The 13,157-nt window shown below is 42.1% G+C and overlaps 1 protein-coding gene across 8 annotated transcripts in view; it reads left to right on the forward strand.

Annotated features, from left to right (window-relative positions):
* The window catches only part of SP100 (SP100 nuclear antigen), a 77,287-nt gene that overhangs the window by 36,266 nt on the left and 27,864 nt on the right, over nt 1–13,157 (forward strand). For 6 of the 8 annotated variants that reach the window (XM_053919179.1, XM_053919180.1, XM_053919181.1 and 3 more), the window contains 8 exons: nt 791–937; nt 1,384–1,467; nt 4,096–4,242; nt 5,082–5,165; nt 7,855–7,908; nt 8,586–8,678; nt 9,769–9,822; nt 10,437–10,520. In XM_053919179.1, coding sequence (XP_053775154.1) covers nt 791–937; nt 1,384–1,467; nt 4,096–4,242; nt 5,082–5,165; nt 7,855–7,908; nt 8,586–8,678; nt 9,769–9,822; nt 10,437–10,520 — 747 coding nt within the window. The remainder of the gene's footprint in view (nt 1–790; nt 938–1,383; nt 1,468–4,095; nt 4,243–5,081; nt 5,166–7,854; nt 7,909–8,585; nt 8,679–9,768; nt 9,823–10,436; nt 10,521–13,157) is intronic. The other 2 variants (XM_053919184.1, XM_053919185.1) reach the window with 2 other exon arrangements.

Genomic DNA, 13,157 nt, shown 5'->3' on the forward strand with positions numbered 1-13,157 from the left:
ACCAAGAGGAGGCTCAAAGGAACTGTGGATGTGGCACAAAACATGTAGCATGGCACAGGTTCTATGTTAAAATTGTGGGAATTAATATTTAAATCATATTTTGCATAAGTTACTTTGCTTAGAAAGTAGAACTACATAAAAGATCCAAACTGCACTGAAAAAATTATTTGTCCATTCATAAATTATTGAGGTTGGTAGGAACAGAGTGGGATGGATCAATGGAATTAATAATGTGCAGAGGAGGTTCACTGTGGGGAAGGGGGTGCACAGGTCCTGGGCGGTTTACTCAGAAATTCATTCTTTATCATTCCCTGCTGTGCTCTGCCCTCTATCTCTGGCCACAGACCTCTGCAGACTTGCTTGCCAGCTCACTTGCTACTGCTTCCTGCTGGGTCCCTAACCCGGGAGACCCTAGCAAGAGACTGGAGAGTGGAAGCAATTGAGAAGCCAGGTATTTTGCTGTCATTTTCATGGGCCTCAGTTCTGGCAGTATCTGCGTCTCCCATGACTCTACCTCCCACCAAGCAGGCAGCCATGGTCCAGCTTCTACCTACTCAGTAACCTTGGCACATGACCTCACTCTTGATCTCTGGCATAGCTTCCTGTTGATCATTCTTCGGGTTGTTGCATTCTTCCATTTGGACATCTCACCTCTTCTATCAACTGTATAACTAATCCCCTGGATTAAATTCCCTCGGCTCTAAAAGCTTAGAGAGCTTTGTATTTTCCTGTTGGACCCTGATTGATGCAGAGAGCAAATGAAATATCTGTAAATCAAAACGTGGTCTAGGTACAGCCCCACCTGAAAATGGACTCTCAGAGCACCTCTCTGAAACAGAACAGATAAGTGTGAAGAGAAAAGGTGCAACCAATGACAGCGATGCACCTGAAAACCAACGAGCAAATGAACAACGTGCCCAAGAGTCTGAGCCAGCAGGTAAGACTGAGTGGCTGGGTCCGATGAGTGTGGAGGGGCCAGGGGTACTTGCTGGTGGCAGAGAATGAAGTAAGGCACATTTCAAGGAGACATCTATTAACAAAGAGAGGGAAATCACAGAGACACAGAATACAGAAATGGAGCCTGCTATATTCCTAAAACAGACCTGGCTAAAGAAAGACAGAACGAACTAAGAGACAAAGGGCAAAGAGCTGCAGAGCCTCACTGGGGAAGAGAGACAGAAACAAAGGTCAGGGAGAGCTGGCCATGGAATCAATGAAGCACAAACACTTTCCATGAATGAAGGTGCCATACATGCAGTCAGGCTATAAGCAGGAACAGGAAAAGAAGAGAGAAGCTGGGGTGGGGGGGGGGGGGTGTCAACAAAATGGTAACAGGGCAGAGCAAGGCTCTGTGGACCTCAGCTGCTGTGTTCTTTATTTCAGAATTCTGTGAACAAGTACCCCTCCAAGGGAGTAATGGAGATGCAAGAAGTGAGACACCCAGCCCATTGCCCCATAATGAAGAAGGTAATTATTACCTACCTTACCAATGATCTAAGTATATCTTTGCTTTTCTACAAGTGCAAAAGCTTTGTTCTCCCATACTAACCATCTTCCCCACCCACCTTAACACCACCCAGGACACACAGCCTGTGTACAGCCTCTGGCTGCTTTTAACAGGGTGGAGAAGCCAAGGAGAAAGAGAGCTCATTTTTCCACTGGAGGGGTGTCCCTGCAGGAGAATGCAAAGAGAGAGACTATGGAGAAGGTGGACTGGTAGATACCAGACAACAAAGTATAAGAGTGGGAGAGAATTCACATAAATTGATATGGAATCCAAATAGTGCCATGTTGTGGAGTTGGTGAAAAGAAATAAGTTGCACTTCATTTTTAGAAGTTAAAACGGAAACATGGAAGTCATGGGTGATGCTGCTGGTTAGATTTCCAAGTGAGGAAGCCCAGGTGGAGGACTTTTAGAAATGAAGTGGCAAATGGAAGGACTTGATGCAGGGAACAAAAAGCACAGGGGAAGAATTTGGGTGATGATTTGAATGCTTGCGATCAGGAAAATGCACGGGAAGACAAAATTGATACAGAAGAGGCGTACACAGTCACATTACTAATTTAGGAGCAGGGATAAAATGGAAAAAAGTAGGAAGCTTAAGTTAGGATAAACTAAAATATGAGGTAAGGGATGGCAGGGTCAGGTCTAGGGTAGCGAGTGTGACCTTGGGACACAGACAAGGAGGATCTCACTCTTGACACCTTCTTGTGTCCCGGGCACCACCTTTTAATCACCCTAGACCCTGCTGGGCCCTGGGGGAAACTGATAAAAAAGTGTGGGGGAAATGTGTATGAAGGGAGAAATGAATACCAGTAAATAGAAAAAATTGGGAGGGCACAGGGAGACCTATAGTGAGAATGAGTAAAGGACAATGAATAAACAACTGGTAGAGTGGACCAGGTATAGAGAAAGAGGACAAAGCATTGTCTTATTTGAGGAAATGGCCACAGGAAAGAAGGCACAAGGGTCTGTTCCTAACACCATCGAGAAGGTAAGGTGTCCACAGTGATCAAAATGTCCCCAGAACCCCCTAAGATAAAAATAGGCCTCTTTCCAGGCATCTCATCCTCTCCAAGGCTTCAGTCACCATTTATGATCTATTGATTTCTAACTGCACATCTCCAGCCCAGACCTGTCACCTAGGCTCATTCAGCCAAATGCCCAAAGATCTTTGCAGGAAGATCTAATGGACCTCTCTGTGTGAAGGCTGTACCAGTTATCTACTGCTGAGTAAGGAAGAGCCCCAAAACTTAGTGGATTAAAACAACCATAATTTTATTTGCCACTTCTGTCAATTTCAACTTCAAAATATCTCCAATTTGTCCATTTTTCTCCAACCCCAGCGCACTCACTCTAATCCAGATCCCCAGCACTTCTCACTTCAGTAGAGGAACTGTCTGCTCCTGGGCTCCTTCCTCCTCTCTTGCTCCCCTCAGCCCTTTCTCTGCACTTCAGCTCAATGGGCCTTTCAAAAATCCAAACCAGGTCAGGTGGCTCTGCTGTTTAAACCCAATATGGTCTTGTGGCCTCAGCAGCAGGCCTGTCCTGCACTGTGGGGATCAAAGGACACCCACCACAGCTGCCCACCCTTCATACACCTTCCCCCCAAGCAAACTCGCACGACTAAATCTCTGCCTTTGCAGATATTTTGTAAAACAGTTTGGTGTCATCTTTCAGTGGTTTTTTTTAAGATTTTATTTATTTTTTTAAGATTGTATTTATTTATTTATTTATTTGTTGTATTTATTTATTTTTTTTAGAGAGAGGTGAAGGGAAGGAGAAAGAGAGGGAGAGAAACATCTATCAGTTGCCTTTCATACATGCCCCGACCAGGGACCAAACCTGCAACCCAGGCCTGTGCCCTGATCCAAAATTGAAACAGCAACATTTTGCTTGGCAGGATGACACCTAACCAACTAAGCCACACTGGTCAGGGCTGGTTTTATTTTTTAATGGATAATTTCTATAACAGAATACCATACAGCCATGAAAATAAATATGCAAAATAAATACAGACAACTGTAACACACATAATGTTGAGAAAATAAGCCAAATGCCCACAACCAAATGACACACAGAGAGAAAGCATGATTCAATTTATACAAATTTATATAAAGTTCAGAACTGGCAACCTTAATCATCTATGATGTTAAAAATCAGAATGACGATTAACATGAGCTAGATTGGTGGGGACCGTTAGTAGCAGGCATCACTAAGAAGCTTCTGGGTGATAGTAATCTTCTATTCCTTAACCAAAGTGGTGGTTACTCAGCTATGCTTCCTCTGTAATCATTCAAAATTTATGACTTACCCATTTTTATCTTGTGTCTTACTGTAAATATGATTTTTATTTTTGAAAAAAAATTATCATCAAAGAAGAACAAGAGTAGGTAAAAAAAGAAAGTTAAAAACTAAAAAACACAGAGTTCAGAGAGACACAAAGGAAGGACGGAGCTGAGCAGCAGGGAAGGAGAGGGTGGGGGAGCTCTCCCTGCAGTGGGAATACAGGGAGAAGGGCTTAATTCTAGAGAGGGCCCTCACTCCCTTTTGGGAAACAAATGAAATTCTTCATTTCTTGCAATTTGGTCCAGGAGCGGAGCTACCCAACCATAGAATCAAACTAAATTCCTGTTCTGTATATCTGGTGGATATAAAGAAGGAAAAGCCATTTTTTAATTCAGAACTTGAAAAGCAAACCCAAACAAGGACTAACTGTAACCCAGCGTTTGACATAATAGGTAAGACTGACTGAAAGAGTGTGTGATGTGAATCCCAGGTACTGGGCAAGGGTCTAGGACATGTCATCAGGGTCCATCAAAGAGATCCAGGGGACTTGCAGCATGGAGGCAGGAGAGGAGGGAACCAGCACCGTAGCTGTGAGTTTAGCAGAAGAGGGTTTCCAGGAATTGGGAAAATACCAAAAGACAGAAATTGCAGGAGTAATCATTGATATCTGAAGGACTACTTCAAAAGCAAGAAAGTAAAGTATGGTGGTAGAAGATGAATAAAAGAGAAAATAAGATTTTAAGAAACAAAATCAGAGAGCCAAAATATTTCTGAGAGGAGATGGAGAAAGAAACTCATGAAGAGAAAGAGAGGTATAAAGTGATACCATTGCCAGAAAGACAGGCTTGAGTAGGAGAAATGGGCTGAGCCAAGAGGAAAGTGAAAAAGTAAATAGCGAATGAAGGAAGAGGTGGAATGAACGTGGAGGTAACAGGTAGACTGAGGGTGGAGGTAAGAGGTAGCTGAAGGAGAAGGTAAGAGGTAGAATAAAGAAATGAGTTGAAGTAGAATGGGGGTGGGGATCAGAAGCAGAGTGAGGTGGAGGTGGGAGACAAGGTGACTGGGGGGGAAGAAGAGCTGCAGGAAGGGCTCAGCTGCCCTCTGTGCCTGAATCTCACCACCTTCTGTGTAGGACCTGGAGCAACCTGCAGGCACACACCTTAGGGCACAGACCACGGGGACCTAAGTTAACTTAGTTTCTAGGTCTGCCTAGTGCTCTTGTCATGGGCTTTCCTGGCCGTGGGCTCCTTGGGCCACCATGAGATCCTAAGGAGTTTTGTTCTCTGTGCAGTGATCAGCAGTGATGACTCCACAGAATTCAGTGATGGAGATGAGCCCCCAGAAGCTTCCACCTCAGCAGCGACAAGGCAACCGGGTAAGGAGATGGGAGCTCAAGGCTTGGGCTGCAGGAACCTGAATTAAGAGCTTCCCTTTCCTGAGGCATCTGTTCTGAGCTCACGCTGCACCATGGACCCAGTGTATCCTGGAATCCCATTCTCTGCATTTATTTTATTTGACTCTTTTGGGAAATGTAGGAAGACAAGAAATAAGTATCTACATAATTACTAAATAAACATATACATATTTTTAGGATGACATCTCATCAAATATGAGGATTGCTGGGTCCTGTTAGTCAACATACATACCTTACATTGATTATATAGTAGGAATATGCTAGCAAAGTGATGAGGTTTTTTTAAACTAATTAGCTGCTATTCCTGTAAAGGGTTGAATTTCTACAGTAATTTCTATAGAAAACAGAAACCTAATATTTCTTTATTGGAAGGTCATATTGTCATCTGGTCACAAAATTTGAAATATGTCTGAAGACAATTCATCCAGCTCTCTGGTGTTAGCAGAAATAAAGACTCAGCAGAGTCCTTCAGCAAGTCATGATGTATGTAGCAATTTTTCAAAGGACTTTTGCAAACAGTGTCTTACTGTTTCCTTTGCAACAACCCTGAGGGGTAAGCAGGACGGACATCATTACCCTTGTTTCTAGATGACAAAACACAGGCACGTAAGTCTTTCATGGTCGTTTACAAAGTCTCATGGAGATAAAGGGAAAGACAAAGGTTCATGTCCTGGATTCTGCATTATTTCCTTTGCAAAACTAGAGCTCGAAACGGTTAACGAAATGTTATTTCCTCAACCCTGTGTGCGGCATAAGTTGTTGTAAGACCTGCAGCTCTCCAGTGCACAGAATGCTGATTGGTTTTCCCTTCCTACTCTCTCAGAGGGTATTGGAAACATGCCTATTTATGAGAAAAACACACTAGAAAAAGACCCAAGAATAAATAAAATTTTTACCTGATCTTTGTGTTCCAAAGTCAAATATATTATTTTATTCTTTATTACTTTTATTTTTAGTCCTCACCCAAGGATATTTTTATTGATTCTACAGAGAGAGGAAGCAATAGAGAGAAAGACAGAAACATCATTGTGAGAGAGAAATATCGATCAGTTGCCTCCTGTATGCACCCCAACTGGGGACCAAACCCACAATCTAGGTATGTGCCCTGACCAGGGATCAGACCCACAGCTCTTGGTTCATGGGATGATGCTCCAACCAACCGAGCCACCTGGCCAGGGCAAAGACCAATATTTAAATAATATGTTTATTCTAATTGCTCCACTAGATCTTTCAAAGTAAAATGTAAATTTACTTCAGTTTTCCAAGAGCGTACTCTCTAATTTTTGTCTTAGTGAAGGCAAACTGCTCTAAAAGGTGGTCTCAACATAGGTCTATGTCTCAGACGCAAGAGACGATATTTCTCAGCCTTGTAAACAGTTCAAAGGGCACCAGTGTGGAGAGGAAGCTCTCTACGTTCAACACAAGATTTTCAAGGTCTCCCCACATGAGAAAGAGCAATGAAGGGAGTGTGAAATGACAATAGAAGGGGTAAGAGGAAGACGAGGGAGAAGTGTAGGGAGTTTCAAACAGAGCAGTGAAGTGTCTCTGCTCTGGAGACAGGAAATGGAACATCGCTAACCTGCAAGGCAGGTGACTTAGAAGAGCAGACCAGGTGGTCTATGTGCAGGCTGTGATATACCTGGGTTTTCAAGATTTTGCCAAGTTTCCTGCTGAATTGTTTCCATGGTCACACACTGAGACACCTAAAGAATGCTATTCCTTTGTGCAGTGATCGATAACCTTGACTCCTTAGAATCAAGTGAAGAAGGAGACACCCAAGAAGCCACCTGCTCAGCAACCAAGACTGCACCACATAAGAGTGTTAGAACTGCATTCCTGTGTGAAAAATATCTAGAGTCTAAACCCGGAGCTCTGATGAACCTTATTCTGACATTATCCACGTAGACTGATTCAATTACTTCTAGGGTATCATTTTCTGCATTTCACTTCTCTACCTCCAATGGGAAATGGCATTATAACTATTGTTTAGCTAGATGAGCTGAATCAATTAACATGTTGAAAAAGTAGCAAAAATATTCTAGTAAAATTATACTTTTTACTATGCACTATCTTATCTCTTAATACTAAAGAGTTGAAATAATATACGTATTTTCCAGCAACTTTGCTTTATATTCTACAGAGCATAGTAAGCACAGTATGTCTGTATTTGTTGGCAATATTGTCATTAGTCTCCAACTTCAAAAGTCTTCAAGGAATAATTTGTGCTGCTATTTAATCATTAACAGAGAAATAGCTGCAGCCCAACTACTCTCAGACTCCAGCCATAGTTAAACCACGAGCTTACATCGTGGCTGTTCACAGGGCTTTGATGAATGAAGGTCCATTCTGTCTTCACAAAAACCTTAACGGGGATCTAGGGCACCTAGATTACCCCAGCATTACAGTTGAAGGCACTGGAGATAGCAGTGTTTGAAGGTGATTTACAAATTCACATGGAGCGTAAAGGGGAAAGCCAGGCAGGAGCCCAGTACTATGACCCTGGGCCCCAGAACCAGGTTCAATTGAAGGAAAGAGGAAAATGCTCACCTCAGGAGTGAATTTATCACAAACCCTATCTGCCATGTGATTTACTATAGAATTTGTAAGACTCTTGTGTACAAATAGACGTTTCTTCCCTCCTACTTTACAGGGCCCGTGGATGTCCAAAAATCACCCATATGCAGGAAAAGACTTTGGGAAAGTGGTAAGAGCATCTAAGAACTCTTCATAGTTATAAAGGAACAGTGTTTTCTAAAAACTAGCCATTCCAACTTTTTTAATGTCCTTCAAAGCAAAATATAAATTTGCTTTAATTTTAGACAGTTTGGATTTTAACTTTTGTGTAAGTTAATGGCTGTAACACACAAACACAAAGAGGTGAAAGACCAAACACAACAGTATTCTGATTCCTCTCAAGTAAACATTCCTACAAGTATGAGATGCAGGAAGGGTGTGGCTTATTTCACAAAGTTATTCTGGGAAGCAGCCAAGTGGGAGATCTGCCTTCTTTAACATCAGACTTCCAAGACAGCCCTGGGAGAGGAGCAGAGCTAAAAATAAATGTGAATGCAAATACCAAAACAACAACATCCGTAAAGAGACAAGAAAAGGGAGAAAGAGAATCTTGGAAAAGAAAACAGAGGGCCAAGAGGAAGCAGAGATGCCCATCAGGGATGAAATATCTCCGCCCCAGGCTCAGGGGACAGTGAGGATGAAATACTAACCTGCAGGTCACGTGAATACAAAAGGCAGATCACAGAGGTCTGAGGGAGGGACATTCTAGCCCTGGGTTTTCAGAGCTTCCCAAGTTTTTTGTTGTTGGTGGTGGTGGTTTCTTTGTCATACACTGACACCCTCAAGGGATATCTGCTCCTTCTGCAGAGAGAAGTCATGAAGGGTTTTCGGAGTCCAGTGCGGATGAGGCGCCCCTGGGAGCCTGGAGCCCTGCACTGAGAAGTGATTCTGATGAGGAGGGTAAGGATGGATGTCGCTGGGCTCCAGGCAGCAGGAGTCTGAGATCAAAGCTCCTGTTCCTCTGAGCACAGCGCACGGCCCGGAGCCCAGTCCTGCCTTGATTTCATGTGGCCACTTTGAAAATGGCAAAGAAAGGAAACATAGCTCAGGCTTAACACTATGGCTGTAGTTGGATGGCAGTGCGTCTTACTTCATGCTCGGAGACATGTCATCCCCCAGGACGGTGAATCACACAGTGATGTCCATCCACTAACCACCTGTTCTGTTGAGAGCAGAGAAAGTGGGACAGCCAGCTGTGGGTCAACTTTGTCACAACCCTCTTCAAACCTCCATAAACTTTGGTCATACTCTCTCATTATTGACAGAAGGAAAAGCTTCTTGTTATTACCATGAAATTTCACTTATAGCCTTTGACAGAAGACCCCCAATGCGACATTTGCCTATATAGTGATATTCCAAAATGGTTTTACAAAAAATATATATTATTTTACATTTACAGCAACCTAAAAGGTAGGTCAGATAACTGTTATCCCCTTCATTCCACAGATGGGGTAACTCCCATAAATAAACTATGACTATCTTTTAGAGATCATACATGCTAAGTTAATAGAAGAGGCAGAACTTACAGACTGGTCTCCTAGCAAACATCCAAAACCTTTTATTCAAAGCCTCTGAAGCCAGATGTAAAATAATATTTTATTGTTTTAGAAAGACACTGCAGTTTATATCCTATATGTTACAAAACACCCCAATAGCGTCCGGGGTGGAACCTGGTTCTATAATATACTACAGGATGTTAATACTCCTTTAACAAACTGAGAGAATTCACAAGCGTGATAAATAAAAAGTTTACATAGACCCATGGCAGCTAAGTCCAGATTCACTGCCAAATTTGTTACCTGCAAATCTACGAAAAATGTCGGTTTTCAAAACTTTAGAAAACTGACATTTAGATGGTTCCTTTATTTGGGAAGAGGCAGAAATAATCATCAGCACGTCTTTATGTTCCCAATTCTTCTACAATGTGAGGAGTCATAGATATAACTGCTTCTGTCACGAATTACTGATTGTGTTTTCCTTTACCTACTAGATTTTCTGGATTTTGGAAACCAATCTACTTGCGGGATGAGCAATAAGAAAAGACGTAAGAACAATTAAAACTCTTGATGTAACAAATAGCTTTCTTTGCTACAAAAGCTTCAGTCAATTCTTTGGTTATATCCCTTAAAAAAGTAATTCGTTGGGGTTTTGGATGGTACACATTTTGCATTTTGCATTGGGTGGGCTGGCTAATTGGTATAAAAGTTTGATGGCACAAGAGCAATACAAGTTTATTCTTCACTCATATAAAGGACAAAGTAGTTCCAGGGGGCGGGGGTGGGGTGCTCTGCTCCATATGATCTTTGAGGGCCCAGCTGATGGAGGATTTGACATCTTGAAAATATTGCTTCCACGGTTCCCCTGGATAAGAAACAGAGTAGAGGCAGAAGAAGTAAGTGCAGACCAGTGGAAAAGATGTAAGAAATGGTGACAAAAGGGAGTGCTTTCCATGACAAAGTTGTCCCCTGTCCTTGGGGAAGGTTCCTAGAGCCACCTTGACCCACAGATCAGATGGAGCCACAAGGGGGCCAGGCAGTAACAATATTCTTACCCCTCCTGCACAAGCTCCCCTTGTCCAACTCCTGCTGAAGATTCTGTGCTGGGTTGGTTCCCAGGACACAGAGGGAGACTGCTATGGAGTGTTCGTTCTTTTTGCAGGGGTCAGCACTGGCGACTCTTCAAAACTGAATAATGAAGAAGAGCCTCAGGAAACTTGTAGCTCGGCTCTAAGAAGTTGGTCAGGTAAAGAAGATTAAGATGCCAAGCCTTGGCCTGCGAATGTCAGGAATCTGAATTAAAAACTGTTTCCAGATGCATTTTTATTCTGAGCACCTTGAAGACATTATGCCCAGTTATTCCTGGGAACTCCTTTCAGCATTCTAGGAAACGGAAGGAGACAGGAAATTATTATAAATTCATGTCTAATGAGATGAGTCCTATTGACTAAATGTATGTAATTATCTATCTCTGTTGTAGAAGAAATAATGACCAAAATGATGACATCTTTTTGAATATTTACTCTCGTGCCTGCTTACATTAAGATCGTAGACATTTACAGTAATGTATTGATTAACACCAGTATCATTTTCAATTGTAAAATCTCAATAGAGAACTGGTTCTGTTATGTAATTATAGACAGAAATAAAAGCTTCAGATCACTCTCAAACTTTAGTATAGTTTTTGACAGATTTCTATCACATTGTAATTGGATCATATCATGTTATTTTAAAGTACTTTGGCAAATAAGATCTTACTCTGTCGTCATAAAATCCTTAAGATTTAGGCAGGCTAACTCTTGATCTCCCCATTTTGGGGCAAGGAAATTGATGTACAAGTTTATAATGTTTTAAAAGGGTGAGTTTTGTATGGAACGGGCAGGAAGATAAGAGTTGTGTCACACGATCAAAGTCCAAAGAGGAGGTACAAGGGATCTCAGGGGGTACAAGGGGCAATTCACAGGGGAATGTATGGGTGTCTGATACAAGAAAACTTATTTAACAACAATAAATAAATAAATATATACGGGTGTTCGTGAGTATATATCTATATATATATACACACATATATATGTATATATAGGTAGGTATATAACAATCAATATTGATATCGATATTGAAATATATATATATATATATGTCTTGATGGAGAGGTGACATGAAAACCATAAGGAAACAAAGAGGTAGGAATAGAGCCAGGTATATGATATACAAAACACCTAGAATAATAAGCTAAAAAGAATAGACAGAGAACTAAAAAATGAGCAGAGATTATCAGTGTTATTGATTTAAAAAAAAAAGAAAAACAAAAATCAGGGACAGAGAAGCTCACGGAATCACATGATGGAGCTAGAAAATGTGTAAGTCAGGGCAATGAGCAAAACACAGAAATAAGAAGAGAATGAGGTATGACTAGAGAGAAAGAGAGACCACAACCACAAGCTGTGTGCGAGCTGTAGTCATTGGAGTAGGTGTGCTTTTCCTTAGCCCCTCTGAGCTGTGAACACAACTCAGCATGACCACACTGAAGTGTGCTCCCTGGCCACCATCTGTTGTGTGCCATCTTCTTACTTTCCTTCAGTGTCCTGCGGATTCAAAGCTCTTCAAATGAATAGAGGAAGAGGGTCAGATGAGACGCCAGCCAGGGAGCATGTGGGGAAGCCAACTGTGATACTGCTTATCAGTTATCCTTGGTTCCCTGTCTGCACAGAGGAAAAAGCTCTTTCTTCTTTTCCCTACCTCTCCCCAAAATCATTGCCGCACATGAGCACACACTCATTTACAGACAGACTTGGGCACAGAGTAGGGCCACACCATCTGATTTGAGGGAGCTGGAGAGAAAGAAGGACAGGACTGCTGAATGGGGGGACACAGTAGATGATGGAGGAGGAAGAGTAGAAAAGATAGGCTGGGGTTCATCAAATAAAAAAGAACCTAAGGAAGCTTCACGTTTTTCTAAGTGAACATGAAATCCAAATATTGCCAGATGGGGCTTCTGTGGGGGAAGAGGAATGATTTTCAAGGTGTGTCTCAGAAGTTCAGCAGAAATGTGGTAAGAAAATCCAAGACTGACTGACAGGCCTGCAATGTAGAAAGCTCATAGGGAACTAGCTAAAGAAATAGCGGTCAGTAAGGCGGTCAATGTCAAAAGATCAGGCATGTGGTGACAATGAGAGTAGTAATCCGTGAGATGAAGCCACACATAGATGAAGAAAATATAGAGACAAAGGTTGCAATTGTAAAAACAGCCAGAAGATCAAGATAAGATTGAGAGAAGTAGACTAGAAGTAAAGACAAGCAGAAGGGAACTGACCCTGGAAAGAGGATTACTTCAATAATAAAACCAGATCCAGAGACAGAAGCACTGAAAAATAGATGGGAATGAGGTACATACAGTGGGTGAGAAATGGAGAGGAATTAGATGAGGCACAATAAGAACTGTCTAGAGAAAGGGTTATAATATGAGAGAAAAATGGTAGAGAAGGGCCAGTGTCAAAGGGAGAGAGGAGGCAGGAGGAGAAATTGTGGGACCTGAGATGACCATGAGAAAAAAAGCAACGTTGGCACGTGGGGTGATTCACACTAGCAATGAGTTTTCAGAGTAAGGTGTCCCCAGGTATCAACGTGGCCCCTGGAACTCACCCAGATTACTAGAGACCTCACCAGACGTTTCATCCGCTCTTAAGGCTTCAATCACCATCCACAACTTCATGGTTCCTAAACATACATCTCCAGGCCAGCCCTGTCTTCTAAGCTTCTAAACTCGCTCATCCAAGTTTCAGAAAGACCTCTGGTCAAGGTCCTGAAGGCCCTAGCCTTCTCCACTTAGATGTCTTTCAAATTGAAACTCAACACGAAACTCAACACTTCTGAAACTGACCAC

Source organism: Desmodus rotundus, chromosome 2 (genome assembly GCF_022682495.2).
Source record: "Desmodus rotundus isolate HL8 chromosome 2, HLdesRot8A.1, whole genome shotgun sequence".
NCBI classification, from domain to species: domain Eukaryota; kingdom Metazoa; phylum Chordata; class Mammalia; order Chiroptera; family Phyllostomidae; genus Desmodus; species Desmodus rotundus.